This window comes from Labrus bergylta, chromosome 14, assembly GCF_963930695.1.
Source record: "Labrus bergylta chromosome 14, fLabBer1.1, whole genome shotgun sequence".
NCBI classification, from domain to species: Eukaryota; Metazoa; Chordata; class Actinopteri; order Labriformes; family Labridae; genus Labrus; species Labrus bergylta.
The window spans coordinates 5583554-5600247 of record NC_089208.1 but is presented as its reverse complement, the minus strand read 5'-3'; the positions used below and the strand labels follow the sequence as shown (position 1 = coordinate 5600247).

Sequence of the window (16694 nt, the reverse complement as noted above, 5' to 3'; positions counted from 1 at the left end):
TGGCATGAAAACCATTACACAAAGACACCAAGCAATAGCCCTCAAGTATCTATCATCTGCCAGGAACAACCCCGCCCTCCGGAAAACCATCATGGAAGCACAACAAACAGTCAACACCCCTCTGTCATTTATCCTGCAACAGACCAAAGAAACCCCAGCAACTCAACCCCCCATAACCTAGTTTCCTCCCAGCCGATGCTGCCTGAACATATATCACACATCATGCACACACCCAGACAAACTGACAACATACATTTTACAAAGACACAAAGCACATTTCCTTTTTGTTTGTTTGTTTGTTTTATTTATTTATTTTTATTAATTTTGGTGCCTTGGTCTGCATGTGCCCTGTATACCTCAAGTCCTCTGCCTCCTGCCTCCTCAGCTGACATAACTGAACCCCCCCCCCCCCACCACCCTATGGATAGAAAAGGACACAAGCCCTGAACTATCCCAACAGGATCCTGATGATTTAGTCTTTAGTCTTAATGGATATTTAGGGTTCTAATAATGGCATTTTAATTCATATTTTTAAACTGTAACTGAGCTGGATCTCCATACAAGGGAGCCTCCTTTTTCAGTTCAAGTCTAGTTATTTATTTAAAATAGGGGGTGCACATGAATGAACATTAACATGTTAATCTGCCAGATTATAGCCATGGGCTAATTTCCATCTATAGTCCCTTGGCAGGTTGGTGGTAAACACGTAAATTGGGTTACATAAAACCACAATAAAACCAATACAACAAGTAATGACAAAACAACAACATATACTGTACATTAGTTAACAGAGACATATACATATATATATATATATACCAGTATAAAGAGTGGCTGTTTGATTTTGTTCAGAACAAACCCCTCCCCTCTTTACATATGCAAACACTTGAATAGAAAGAAAGGCATGAATATTTTGTAAACATGTACCATGTGTAAAGACAGAAACTGTGAAAATAACTAAAATACAGTAGAAAAGTAGAACCTCGTCTCCTTGTTTATTCACTTGATAAGAAGTAGCCTAATCATTCTCCTTCATTAGTTATTCAAGACTTCCAATGCTGCAGCTAAAAGCCTCTGAGACAGGTCACATGATCACTTACTATATATATCGCCCTGCACTAATGAAGGCTGCTCAATTGTTAAGACTCAGAAAGGAGGCTGAGGAGGAGGCCACACACTGACTAGTATTTACTGCATTTCACAAACATACAGGCCTAGTCTATCTGAATTTCCACTTGTACATCTAAGCGTTAGGTAGGCCTATACATAAAGGTAATTTAGATGTTTAAAAAAGTGCAGGATAAAAATATATTAAACTGAAATTACAAATGGTCAAAAGCACAAGATGGTATTTATTCAAAAAAGAAGAAAACAAAAAAAAGTAAAGGTTAGGCTATATTGATTTATTCCAACTGGATGATTTGATTAACTTCATTGAATTCGTGTGTTTTATTAAATCAAGGTTCGACCGTAAAACACTTTTGCATCTTTTTATTAATTTATTGTGTTTTAGTTTAGGACCGCAGACATGAAAATAGGCCGCGTTCATTAATAGCCCTGTCTTTAAAGGTCAGACGTCAGACGACGCTGCGTGCGCGTCCTCGACCCTGCTGCGTCCTCTTTGACGTCACCGCCGTCTGATCATCCGAAATCCCCTGATAACGTGACGCGCGCTCCCGCTCCGCTCTGAATGGGGTCTCAGTCCAGCATCTGACAGCGAGCCGACTCCGGTAGTGCAACCGCAGACGCCACAGTCCCCTCCATCCCGTCAGGACCCGCTGGTTGTTTTTTCTGACACACCGGTTGTCAACGACTCCGCTCTTCCCGGTAGTTCACACTCATTCAGGTTAGCCTTGCACTACTGCCTCTTGAGAAGTTACTTCGGTTAGACTCTTTTTTTTTTTTTTCTTCTCTTCTTAACCCGGCAAGTTTTAGTAGCAGCTATACTGACGGGCGGAGCTGTCTTCTGTCTGTCCAGGAATGATAAATGATGGCCGGCTCTACAGCAGAGGAGAAAACCTTCCGACGGTTCCTGGAGCTCTTCCTCCGGGAGATGAGAATGCCTCTGCAGGAGAGCGACCCGGTGCCGATGCGCCCCTTGTCGGACCTGGTGACGGAGGACGAGGTAGAGGGGGAATGTCTCGACCTGTGTCTCCAACACCTCTACAAATAGTTGAGTGAACACTTTCTGTCATTGCATGCTGTTATTTCCGTGTGTGTAAGAAATTAAACTCCCTGCGGTGGCTTATCGGTCGTGTGTTTTGACCGACAGTAACTATGTGAGGAGCTGAGTGGAGGTTGCGACCCCAGCTGGGTCCCCTTTATATCAAACCTCCACCTGCTTCACTCCACTCTGGGTGTGTCCAAAACCAAGTTTGGACAAGTGTCTTTACTGAAATGTTGAAGGAATTAGATAATAATAATAAAAAAAAATGCATAAGTGAAGATCTTACACCAGGTCTGTGTCGCATCACACACTGTTTCATATATCTGTGCATGTCGTGCCACACATTTTTTTTTGCGCCAGTGGTGACAGTGCTGGAGGTCCACAAAAAGGTGAACCCCTGGATTTGCGTAACAGTACGACGTCATCATGGTGTAGAAGCGGGGGGGGGGGGGAAGGAAGCCATCGCCATCACTGCTGAGCGCATCTTCATGCAGGCTAAAAATAGAATCACCGGTTACGTTATTAGCCTCAATCGTTAGACTGGTCGTTACTGCTCTTAAATATAAATCCAAGACACGATAGATCGAAATGTCACGGATCGAGATGCTGATTTCTGGAAGTAATTGCTCGTGACATTTTGCAAAGAGATCTCAGTGTGTTCCTGTAAAAAAATGAGAATAACACGTTTCTAGATCATCAGCCTAAAGGGCACTCATCCTTTAAATTTGATAGGAAATGAAAAGCATTCTGCAAAATACAATTTTTAAGACGTGTGCAAACCTGGATACAAAAAATATCATTGTGTTCCTTACAAAAAAAAATACCTCTGCAAAGATGAGGACACATTGAAAGCAACTGAATAAAACCCTGAAAAAACAGTGTTTGTATGACATGGATCATTTTTGTGAATTAACAAATAGTCTATTCCTTAAAAAAAAAAAAAAAAAAAAAAGGGGGCTGCTATGGCAAAAAAAAAAAAAAAAAAATCACTCTAAATGCATTTTTAAGACTAAGCGCCAATGACTTCATTTTGGCTGAAACTAAACTAAATTCTGCACGACCTAATCTTTTTAAGACATGGATGGACATGTGCACAAACAGTCACACTGTGAAGAGTTGGTGCTGAGAGTGTTCTGCCCTGAGCTCTGCTGCCTGTCCTGGTTTTGAATCCAAAATAGGTGCAGAAACTGTGCTGGGAAGAACAGGGTGGAAGGATTCATCTAGGGCAACCAGTGGCAAGGGGGCTGCTGCAGGCATGTACGTATGTCCCAGGAAAAAAAAAAGAGTGACTTTACTGCCCACTTTGACTGCAGACCCTGCCGCCCCCACCCACCCACCTATAGGCACATTATATGCAGCGCCTCTCAGAAGGTCAGGCTGCTTTCCAGCCGTGACAGAGAGCATATGTTGATGGCAGGATGGATCTCATGCAGCCAGTAGTGCTGTCAGGTGTTTTCACCGAGCTGGAGAGGAGGATGCGTTCACACACATTCGACCTGTTGGAGCAGATCAGATCAACACACCCATATTGCCTTTGTCACGATGCCCAGGCTTGATTGGCCAGTGAATATAAGGTCATTGAGCATCCAACACTCAACATCTTGCACAGCTTAGCCTCCCTTCCCCCTCTAATTATGTGCTGACAGCATGCACACACACATGCCTATTCCCTGGTGATGGAAAAAATGGGAAGAGATTTTTTTTAGGTTATGTACCGAAACATGTTTTGGCCATTCATTGTTATAAACTCATCCAACTAACACAGCTCCCATGATGTTTCGATATTGTGTCTGTGTCCAAGACTCAACGGGACTGTCTGGCATATCTGAGTGTTTGATTCACGGCATCAGCCAAGACAGACATCCACCTGGGAGGTATTTTATTACATGATAGTTTCTGTGTCTTTTGTTTGTTTGTCAGCAGGATTATAGTAAAAGTACTGGAACAATATTATATAAAAAGTGGTCGTCTTTGTTTTAAAAGTGAGACAAATGAAGAATTGCCTTAAATCTACATTCATTCTGAGGTGACTGGAGATGCTTATCAGAAGATTACCCTATTTATCACTTGATTTATTACCTCAGGAAGCAGGTTCCTAATGAGTTTATGTTTTTAATCACAATTGTTCTTAGATTTTTTATGATCCTATTAAAAGTGAAATCAAAAACAAAGCAGGGTGGTCTTTCAGGCTTGTTGATTGACAAGTCGCTAACATGACAACCTGTTAACCAGGTAAGAGGCTTGGCAATGAGTATCGTCACTTCTGGCTCCAAAACGAGAAGGTGCTGTACAAAACACCAAACACAAGGCTTCAGATTAGAAGTATATAAAGCCTTCAGAGGAATGTCTATGGGAAGTATTCACTCAGTTTTGGAGCAGGTCCAGATCCAATATCAGTAATGGAAGACTTGACTTTAAAATGAGCTGGGTCTATTTGTCAGGAAGATAATGGAAGAAGAAAAAACTTCAGGCTCAATTTTCATCAGACTTGGTGGACAGTTGTAGCAGAGGCCAAAGCGGAAGACATTGAATCTGGGAGCAGATCCATTGTACAGATGAGCAATAACAATATTAGCAAGTCTCTCACATGGGGCAAAGCCTTGGAGGACACCTGCGCTCTACAAGTGGCACCTATAGTTTATATTCTGGTGTCTCAAATGCTGATGTGTTATAAATTTATTAACCATGATCGTAGATTTCATCCAATTAGTCCAACTCTGACGAGCATTAACTCATGACTCATGTAAGGTAAATACCATGTATGAACTTCAACAAGTTCCTCTACTCAACTGTTTTCCTCTTATACAACTCAGACGTACTTATTTTTAGCTACTTAATCCTTATTCTCCATTATCTTTCTCCTTCTCCACTACCGAATAAAATGTATTACTGTTTGATTTAGTACCTTTTTCTGACAGAAGTTGTAACTTGTCGCTTTGCAGACCAAGCCAGGTCTTTCAGTCAAGCGTTGCCAACAATATACATCATCCTTAATGATCATAGTGATCCATAAATGATATAATACACAATGTTTTGTCATTAAAGTGGCATATACTGTATCATAATAGGTACTTTTGATACCTACAATATGTAAATTGCTGATAGTGCTTCATTCAGGACTCATGCTTGTGATGGAGTTTATTTTACATTTCTCTTTTCAGTGTGCTCAAATAAAGGATCTGAGTACTTCTTTTATTACCACAGGAAAATCTAAAAAGAAAAGCTAATTTTTCAACAGCTCTCCGGGCGCACTGACAACTACAGTCCTTTTGATATTGAACAAAGCTGAAACAAGGAAAAAATGTGTGATTGCACGATGACTGGGTGTTGTAATCTTTTTTTGTTAGTGGACAGCTCTCCAAATCCACATGAGTGTGTGATTTCTGATGTCAGTGTTGCTCCTGCTGCTGGTCAGGTTTTGGCTGAAACCTGAAGTTGCTACAGTCATTTTAAATGGAGTCCATCCAGTCTGGCTGTGTAGAATGTATTTAACCAGGAGAAACCTCTTTTATATTAATAATCTCATTTACAAGTGGGCCCTGGCCAAGAGGGGCAGCGGTACAACACAAAGTTATAGACATAAAACACAGAGTTACAAACACAGAGCAACATGTCCTGCGTCACAGAGCAGAAGGTCATTAGTCAAAACATCTACAACCTGAAGCATCGTCCTCCAACACCTCCAATCTAATTTTAAAAAGATTTAAAGAAACCATCTCCCCAAGACATACCAAAATATCTGCAGCAAACCACTTAAGCAAGCTTTGTAATTTACCCCTCCCTCTCTCTTTTCTGGCTAGCATCATAAACAGTACATTTGGCTGGTTGGTGTCTATGATTCACTCTTTGGACCCGGTCCACCGAGTCATTTATCTTAAGAGACCCTACCAGGAGCTAGCTGCTCCAGCTGCTCCCAAGGTCAAGAAGGACACAACTTTTTAGGCTGTTTTATGCACGTTTTTTTAATCAGGAAGGTTTTTCAATACAGGCCAAGAAGAAAGGTGAAAAATTTAACAACATAACAAGGAATCATCTTCTTAGATCTTTGAAACCCCCACGATTTACTCCCCATAAAACAAAGAAGCTGTAGAAAGTGTGACTTTTGTCTGTCTGGAGAGAAGTAGGAATAGTGCCGTAACGCAGCTCCATCGTCATTACGTCTTTGTACATTCATATTGATCCACAATGTCTTAATATCGATGTCCCAGTCTGGGAAAAGTCACATTGCATATTCAAAGAGTGCGAGGAACAGCAATAAGACTTTTAAATGAATAAAACTTCATAAACACACGAGTGCAATCCAACTCCTTTGTGCAATATGTACTGCATATAATTCCTAATGTGTATAATTATTGTTTGTTTTATTACTACTGCTTTCATTTAGTTATAATCTCTTACCTCATGTATTTAAGATATACTCTTTAATAAATGGAGCCTCCCTGTTAAAGAAGATCGTACTTGTGTAACCACGGTGACAATAAAAAACGATTGAATCTTGAATGGACAAAAACAGACAGACTTTTATCACATTAAAAGACATACTGTGATTTAAATCTCATCACTTCAGCAGCTGTTCTTCCAGATATCAGTGTTGCCCGTTTAAAGTGTTTTGACATTAATAAAATGAGCCGTCAGTATTTGGTTGGAGTCAAAACATGCAGCCTCCTTCCCCCTGACACAAGAGAAACAGGGATCACGGCTCATGTATCAGCCCGTATTCAGAGCCGATACTCGATCTAATGCATCGCTTATGCTTCCATTAGCGTCGGTCTGCTAGCAGGTAAAGCCATGTTCTTTCTGCTCAACGTCTGCAGGAACATTTTTTTTCTGATCCTTGTGTGTCTTTGACATTTCTTTACATATACGTACATCAGTTGTCATAGTAACAACAGCCTAGGCGTCCTTGCACAGAGTAATAATAATGGTGTTTTTGTTGTACAGACTGAATGCGGCGGGCGCCAGGCTGGCCAGGTTTCAGTCACACAGGCAGGTTAATAACATTTCTTTAGAGAGCAGCAGTGGACCGGGTTCTGTGGATAATGTTTTAATTTACTGCTTACATGTGCACAGAAGAGATAAAAAAAACAAAAACATGGAAATGAACACTGGGAGATGATGTTAAACTACCCATCAGAGATTTGGCTTCATGTGGCCGTAATGTTTCTTAACAGTGAGAAGGACCGGTGATACCTCAGTTTGAGTTCTGATACCTTTCTTTAAGCAGTGAATAAAATAACCGACAAACTCTTTTTATACTGTTTTCTTGTCATCACTAGAGAGACAGGGAATGAGTCAGTTTGTGTAAAGTGGTGAATGTCAGATTCCAGATTATGTGGAAGGCATTTTGCAACAAACTTCTTCATCTTGTGCTTCATCAGTCTTCATCTCTCCTCAACAATCCCGTCACTGTTCACGTCCAGGGCCTCACGTTCTTTCTTTATTGTGACATGCCCTTTTTTCAATGTTTAAATGATTTCCTTTCAACTTGTAGTCCTCCAACATTTATTTATCCTGTCTGACTTAAAAGTTCACCTTGATACAGACGCTTACTCTCTAAGTTATTCTGGAGAATCATGCAGGTTTTAACACCTAACATTACAAAGAATAAGGTGACTGGATTGTGACTTTGTCCAAACATATGTATGTTACTTACTTAACAGTACAATGATGCACCTTATTGTAGCACCTGTCAGTTTAAAGAGCTTCACAATTAAGTAAAGAACAGGAGAAAAAACTAACAGATTGATTAAACTCGTCAAAATATTGGAAGACAAAACAAAGCATTTCAATTAATTCGCATATAAAAGAGGCACAAAACAGCAAGAACATGCATGGGTGATTCTAGGAATGTTAAACCATAACAAAGATCACAGAACAGAGGAATGTGAACTTCTTGCCAGCGACACGTTTCAGTGGCAAGAGATGAACCTCCGATAGCGAGGTGTTTGTGGAATCAGGTTTTGGTACGTGTCAGATGGAAAAACCTGCAGACGCTTGAGTGCCTCTACGGCTCACCCAACAGAACTTTTACTGCAGTTCGTGTCGCAGACTTGATGGTATGCGCGTGTTTGTGTGGTGTCCAGCATCCTACATGGATGTCTACAGTAGCCGCACCGTGAGTGTAATGATAGTCGGAGGCAGCAGCTCGGGTGATTCATCCCAACGTGTCATTAGTTTGTCTCTGGGTTGAACAGCTAATAATAGACTTCTGCAAGAAGAGAGATCCCCTCTGTGTGAGAGGGAGTGTTAATAAGGGGCGGGCGAGGCACTAGGATGAGTTTGGGGGTGTGGACAGAGCGTGTGTGTGTGTGTGTGTGTGTGAGAGTGTGTGTGTGAGAGTGTGTGTGTGTGTGTGTGTGTGTGTGTGTGATGACGCCAGTTAGGTTTTAATCCAGTTTTCCTCCAGGCAGCTGGGAGTCACATCTGAAAAGAAGAGGATGCAGTCTACTCCTCCTGAACACATGGGATTTAGTGCGTGTGTGAGTGTGTGTGTGTGTGTGTGTGTGTGTATGACTTAAATTATGCTTCAGTATGAATAAAACAAGCAGAGTAATGTTGTCGTAGGACGTGAAGAAGCCTCCACTTCCTGAGTTTAACCTCGTTTATAAAGTAAGACTATAATACACAGATTTCCCATTTTTCACACATTAAACCCTGTTGAACTGTTCATGATGAAAACTGAGCCGTACATTACTTCTTAAATAAAGCTTATGAGCAACAAAATTCAAACTTTTAATGACATTTTAAAGGTTTTAACTTTGAGCTAGCACTGGACAACTTTTACTCCGTTATCAGTCATTCCTTAGCTTTTGATGCAGTCAGATGTCTGCAGACAAAGGGACAAAAAGATGTTGTGAAAGACTGATCGTTTCGTATACATGGCGTCAAAGTGAACTGCCACTAAATGACAAACCAACAGATCGTGGAGTTTGATCACTGGTCACAGTCAGAGGGGGAGGTACAGTTTGGTTAGCTAATGTTAATTGATGCTATTTGTTTTTATAGAAATGACCAGAAAAAACATACATTATTTATCATGATTGGAAGTATTTCCAATTGCAACATTCTATCTATTTCTATTTCCACAATTTCTCAGTTTGGGATCAATAAAGTAATTCTATTCTATTCTATATTTTATTTTGGCCTTTGTTTTCGATAAGACAATGGGTCGGGGTAGGAAACCAAGGAGGGACAGTTGGGAACAACATGCGGGAACCCAGACCACCTGCTTGGTGGGCTATAGCCTCCGTATATGTGGCACGGTCTAACCGCTAGGCCATCTGTACCCCAGAAATATATTTTTTGACATTGTAATTATTGCGTTTTCAACAATATCTTACATTCCTTTATGAGCAGAATTGTTCTGCCCACCAGTACGGGGCTGTTCATCTTTACGGTTATTCATTGTCTTTACTGGACAGTTTATCACAAAGTAATGGTTGACATATTTGTAGCCATGCCCCTTTTCTGTCCTCCTCCGTGTACAATGACTCAGGGATAAAGAGCTAACATAATATTCAATCTGTCCCAAGGAAGTTATGACAGCCTGACATGATTTGGCAGGCTGATAGTATCTGTGCTCGGCTGCCTGGTGGGACTAAGGCCCCGTGACCTGACCCTAACCCTGAGATAACTATCGAGCTAACAGAGAGAAGGCAATGTTGAAGGGGTTTTGGCTCTTTCAAAAACTTGTCAGAATATCCTCTTGTGCAGTCAAGTCTTGTGATGTTTAAGCTAACATACTAGTGGGAACTCATGGCGTCTGCATTAGCTGCTTATTATGACCCATATCTTCTTCTACTGGTGTTGTGACAACCTCAAGTTGTATGATGGTAGCAACGGAAGAGGCAAGCTGTTTTGTGTAAAGAATGCAAAGTCTGATTTGGAAAGTGGCAAACACAAGACTTTCAGTTATAAGGCTCATGTTTGTCTTATTCGTAAACCAAAAGTTCAAGTTGAATAGTTTAAACTAAGATGTTTATGTTAATTAAAATATGTACTTTTCATTGGTCATTCATGTAAAAACGTATGTGCTGCTGTGTAGCCACTGTACTTACTTCTACTTTCAAGGTCATACCATAAAATCCAATGAATAAAAATGCACTTTTAATACTGATTATTTATTCTGAAAAATTAGCTACATCCTATGAAAAGTTACAGTGAGACCAGTATGCCAGTATTAAAATGCGGACACATGCACTAACCCTAACCCGCATCAATACACTAAGCATGACCTGACGCATTGGAAAATGAACCCCACACAGGTAAAACATGTGGCAGCTTCCCTGCTCAAAACAAGCTGGGATACATAAACACATAGATCAGGCTGCTACTTTTAAAAGCTTTCATCTTCATTAGCTCATAATAATGCATTTAAGACAAAAGGTGGTACAGGATAGGTAAAGAAACCTTGAGCAGTGATGGTTTGATTGTAAAGACTCCTCAACTAGAGACAGCAGGTGACCAGTGGAACTGAGCATCCCGACTCCTGGGCCGTACTTCACTTCGTTATCACTGTAGGCTAAGCGCTCAACAACCGCACCAGTAGCTAGCAGGTTAAAATCTCCACCTGGCGATAACAGTTTTCTTTCAAAACTTATATATACTTATATATTGGTGAAACTCATATTCCAGACGTTACATTTATATGCTTTTTTTTTAAACCATTGGTCACAAGTTGGCATTACCAAAGCCAGGTGAAACTGCAAACTTGACATTGTGTAATTTTAAACTAAACTAAAGGGACCTTGTGGATTATTTTTTACTGCTAGTAGTATCTTTTTTTCTAACGTGAGGACATGGGATTTAGAATAGGTTTAATGTTGTTCACTGATGAACAGTGAGAGCTCTAACGGGGAGAATAACGATGCAATGCGCTTATCAAAGCAGAGCAAAAGAAAACTGTTTGCAAGTCAACATGGATGAACTGCATATCCTGCTTTCTTCAAAATATAACAAAACATGGTTTTTCAAGTGTTTGATGTAGAAAGACATGAATTAAACACATCTGTCGCACCGCAAGTCATCCCACAAAGTGTTTATAGACAGAAAGTGAAGGGGCGTTTTCACCTCCACAGGACACCTTTAAGTTTATTTAACAGCAGGTGTTCTGACGGTGTTAGAGGTTGAAGTATGCTAAGAGAAATGATCTGTTTAGATTGTTTAATTCTGATAAAATGACTTTGATCAGTGTCCAGCATCCTGTATTCAATCACACTGAAATAAACTGTAATTACATTTTGATTATATAAATATAATAAATTATACAATACGTCTTGTGCAGTAGTCCGACCTCCCGGTGTTTGTCCTGACTGCTGATGAATTGATGATGACTTGAAGAGGAGTAAGTGGAGGAGTTAAATGACCCTTAACTCACACAGAGACATGCACACACACACACACACACACAAACACACACACTTAGAGCTGATGGATAGTAATTGAGGGGAGAGCCTTTCTAGACCTCATTAAACAGAAATGTCTCCCGCAGCTGTAAAGATCTAGGGGGTAGATCCGGCTTCCTCCGGCACACATGACACATTCAACACACACACACACACACACACACACACACACACACACACACACACACACACACACACACACACACACACACACACACACACACACACACACACACAATTAGAAGAGTAGGTGGTGTTAGAGGAGCTGCTGGTGATGGAATTAAGGGAACAACCACAGACTGTAAAACTATGACATCAATGATGCTGTGGATGTGTTCAGCATGACATCATGACAGACGCTTTTTCACCTCTTTATCATGTTAGGTAGTTTTGTTTAGAGCAATTTGTATAAAAGACTTATTGATTACTTGGCCTAAAAAGAAACCATTCTATTTAATCAATGATGAACTGAAGCACAGCGATATGACTTGTCGATTTGTGCGACCTCGCTCACCGCGTCTCGCTTCACCATCAGTAGAAAAGAATAAAAGCAAAGAAGGCTCATTTAAAGACGGTTTCAGAGTCAACCATTTAACTGTAAAACCAAAGAGACTGAGAAAAAAAAATCCTTTGGGATCGGTAAGATCATTTCCAAGTCAAAGATTTGTTTCCACTTATTTAAATCTTTTGTGAGCAGCTGTGACGTAAGCAGGATAATGTACAGAAGTGAGCGGGTCGATGAAGTGAAATGGAACTTGCAAAAATCTAAATGAGCAGCTTTAGATGCAGACTGCAGCTGTTTTTTTGTGCCCTTTAATACCACTGCTTATAAACATTTGCCTGTCCCCCGACCTGTACGTTATTGTTGTTAGAAATCACCTTGAAACAAATGCTTGACTGCTTAGCTAATTGTATTTAGTCGGACTTGAAGAGACATCACAGCTGTAAAGTAAACCCTGCTCCCCTTGCTGAGATGTTTTTTTTTATTTATTAAGATGATCAACCACTTGGATATTCATTGACTGTGGGAACAGTAGTCGTGTCCTCCAGTTCAAGGTCGAGCATGCTTTGTTTGGAACAAGCAAACCCCCCTAAAGGGCTTTATTAATGAGGACTTCCCTCAGGCCGTCCTGCAGAAGTAGGATGCTGCACAGGAGAGAGGAAATACTGCCAACACAGGAGCGTGTAGCAGCATTAATGTCCACCTGCCCACGCACTCTTATCACTCCCACACTCCTGGGGCCGTGTTCACATCAAGCCCAAACATCTAAGTGACCAATTCAAAGGCAAGAGTAGAGAGTAATCTGAACAGAATAAAGACATCCTAATTAATGAGCAGTAAATGCACTTTGAGCCATATAACAGCATTAAATGTGATGATGGCAAACGGAGACATTTTGTACAAAGCGGATGCTGATTAATGATGAAATGCTCACTAATGAATAAAACACGATTTTAATGGGAATGAGAGATTTATTTTGGTTTTGGATATAAGAGTGGTTTTTTTTATTATGTTTGCTATGTAGGGATTTTAATCCTCTGCTTGTCCTTCTACCTCATAATGACAGACTGAAATACCTCCTGTTGTTTTAGCACACTTGCTTTAGTTTGTTTTTTGTTATGTACAGGCAGAAAGCTGTTTTTTTTAGAGGCATTTTTGTATTTGCATGTTCACTTCCTTTACTGGGAAAGTGAAGTTCACTGAAAGAATACAGTCTTAGAGTTTAGATTTTGGTTGTATGGATAGCAGGCCAGGGACTTTTTTCTCTCTTATGAACCATCTCTTGTTATGAGTTGGCTGACACGCCTTAGTCACAGAGGAACGTGTTTTATCACTCGCATCCTCCTGGACTACAGTATTAATCACGTCTGATGATGTCCCACTAGTGGACCTCTTCGTCATTATTTATGATTCTGTTGTGATCACAGTTGGTTCTGTGTGGGAGAGCACTGTAGTAAAGAGTGAAGATCGTCACAAATCATCGTCTCCCTCCAGACGAATAGAAGGACTGCTCAAGCTGCATGGGGGGGGGGGGGGGGGGGGGACTTTATGAGGTTTTATTAGCAGAAGAGAAAATGGCCTGTATTCTTCATAATTAGGTTTGTCCTGATATAAACGATGGTTCTGGAAAATCTTCCAGAACCAGAGCACAAAGGAACTTTAAGAACGACCTGATCTGAATAGACCTGCAGACAATCTAAATAGTTAACACAAACCTGCCCAGATAGGAAGATAAACACCCAAACTCATATGATATGGCATCAATATACAACAAAAAAAGTCACAGTCTAAAAGAGCAGCAGTGTAACCATAATGTACAGAGACAAAATGGAGGGGAATCCCCAATTCCTAGACTTTGTGTTAGGCTAAATAGCACTCCTGGCTCTGAACATGCAGCCGCTGTATTGTCAGCATAAGTTCAGAAGTATATTGGATGAAATTGCTGCCACTAGCGTTAGCACCAGCAAGCTTTGAAACACTGGTGAAGACAGCATTGTACATGATTGATCATCGTTTTAGGTGGCATTTAACACAACATGTAATCAGACTAATTTTAGAGATGTTCCTAGGGAATAATGTCCCAGAGTAAAATAGAAACTCAGGATCTTGTGCAGTCGTTGTTGTGATGAGTTGTGTTATCTTTCCGGTATATAGACGATGTCAAATTGGTTTGTAGAGTCTGTCCAACATTGTTTAGTGTCTAGTGTCAATCCTTCTTGTAGGTTACGTAATGCTCCGGTTCCATATGCCACTTTAGCCTGACACAGACTGCATAAAACGTGTTCTCCATTTTCTAGATATATGTAAATAATGCTCAACCGTGCTGCTGCTAAGAGATATCATCTGTCCACTCTGCTGGATTACATGTAGGCAGTAGAGACCCGTTAACCAGAGCCAGGCAATGGCTACAGCTCCAGCTAGTGGTGTGTGGCTCGTTGCAGCTTAGACACAACATTTAACCTGGATTGTGGACCTAAACATGAAATCAAATATTAATAATTAGTTAACTGACTTATGATTCTGGTGCCGACTAGTGATGGTCCCTACCCTAGCCGATATCAGAGAAGTTAGTCATTAAACACACACCTGATGGCGTCCCACACACAGTTACTCTCTTAAAGGGACAGTAATGCTTTTGTAAGTGACTGTCACAGCTTCACTTGACTCAATATGTGCAGCAAAGACACAAAGAGTCTGACAACAGCTTCCCATGGCTGTATGAACATACTGTACTGTATTTTTGTTCCTGTGCTTTTTACATGTTCACTCTTTTGCACCAAAACACAAAAATACATTCTAAATGTGTAAACAATAAACCTGATTTCGATTGTGGTGCTGATTCAGATTCAGCTCGGCATTTCTCCAGGTCTTCCCAAGTTGTTGCTTCTCTTTTGCGTTGTTATGAAACTGCTTTGAGGGATGGTTAAAGTGGAATTCAAGGATGTAGTTACCTTCTTAGGATTCAATTAATACCGCAGATTAGATTGAAGATGGTTGTGATTGATCTTGGTAAGCTTTCTCAATCAAATATGTGATTTCTGCAAGGTTTCGACTTGGCGAAGTTTTTCTTTCATGAAAAATACTTTTTGGTATGTTTTATGTCTTTGCTGGAGATTTGACAGTAGAAACAAGACTGAATCTCGTGATGAGACAGGAGCGATTTTAATGAAACAAGCTCCTCTGACATTAATAGTAGGGCCTCCTGAGCTTTTCATTTACTAAAAGATGTCCGTTAGCCGTCCACTAGCAGCGTGGAGCTGTATTCATGGGTTAGACTCCAGAGCATATCCAAAAATAAGTTCCTCTTTCTGGTTTAATTAGAACATTTAAGGTCACAGAGCAGACCCAGCAGACCAAAGGTTTCTCAGCAATAGAGGAATAATGTGTATAAAGGTAGCAACGGTCTCGAATCAAGCTGCAGTCCGGACCTCAAAATGGATCTGCAGTGAGGAAATGTTGGGACGATTTTGTCACTCTACAGCAGACGAATCAGACCATCCGCTGAAGTCCCACATGTACTGTCTCAGAACGAAGTGGCCTCCTTTTTGAGCTGAACTAGTTTCAAAGACAACGCTTTACAGCTTTCATCACATTCGGTTTATATAAAACAGCATCGCACGCATATCCGCCACCACTTCTGTCTTTTGATAGCTTCTCTAATCATGAACAAAGAACAATACTGTGAGCAGCCTGAGCTTTAAATTAAAGTCAACACACGCACACACACACACACACACACACACAGCAGCAGAGAAAGCGCGTTTGCACGGTACTTTTTGAAAGTCCTACTTTTTCACGCTACCATCTGTCCGTCCACTGGCTTTTCACTGTTTAATCAGAGCAATGCGAAGCCAGGAGAGTTGATCCCCCTGGAGATGTAGATCCTCTGAGGCTTCTGGGAAGTAACTGTATGGCTTTGTGGAGCAGCTCTCTGAAAATTGAAGCGGTTTGATTTCCCCGTAAGGCTCTGATTCCTCATAAAGGGGGTTTTCTGTGACTTTCAGACCTGGGAATGCATTCAAAACAAAAAAAAAGTCAGTGCTGGAGGCCTTTGCAAGAGTGACCAGTGCTTATCTTCAAAACATTTTTTGTTGGTGTTTAAACTTCATCCATTTTTGTTTTTGGCAGTTTTTCCTCGGTTGAGTCATCCGGTCCAGTTTCCTCTCCTCTTTTGCCTTCTAGCTCCGGCCTGGGCTATCCCAGCCTTTGAAATTAGTTGCAGCAGTAATCCTTTAATCAGTGCGTCTCGCTGGGATTACCACAGAGGCCAGCCTCAGTTACATGCCCTCCACCACCACTGGCAATTGTTGAGCCTGCAGTGTCTGATTTACACGGCATCGGCCAACGGGTTGCAGCCATGAAACAAACAATCATGGTGATTAATATGAAGTAATGTGACCTCGCCGGATGAAAGGTCACTTTAATAAACACTGCGCCATTGGCAGTCAGACTACAGCTTCCTTTATTAAGTAATTCTGTTGATTTGATTTATTCACCACTGTTAGATATTAGTAATCGTGTTAAAAGCAGAACCAAAAAAACGAATTCTAATTGATCAGTTTCTAGGAAAAACAGTTCATCACATTGTTTTATTTGCGCCCAAAAAGGTGGGTCACTGGGG

General features: G+C 40.8%; 1 protein-coding gene across 2 annotated transcripts in view; it reads left to right on the top strand.

The window, feature by feature from the left end:
• Positions 1 to 1330: 1330 nt before the first annotated feature.
• The window catches only part of ppm1e (protein phosphatase, Mg2+/Mn2+ dependent, 1E), a 41858-nt gene continuing 26494 nt past the window's right edge, over positions 1331 to 16694 (top strand). Inside the window, exons 1-2 of one of the 2 annotated variants that reach the window (XM_020640518.3) lie at positions 1331 to 1846; positions 1979 to 2172. In XM_020640518.3, the coding sequence (XP_020496174.1) occupies positions 1988 to 2172 (185 nt within the window). In that variant the 5' untranslated portion in view covers positions 1331 to 1846; positions 1979 to 1987. Of the gene's footprint in view, positions 2173 to 16694 lie in introns of both variants that reach the window. The other variant, XM_029278594.2, reaches the window with a different exon arrangement.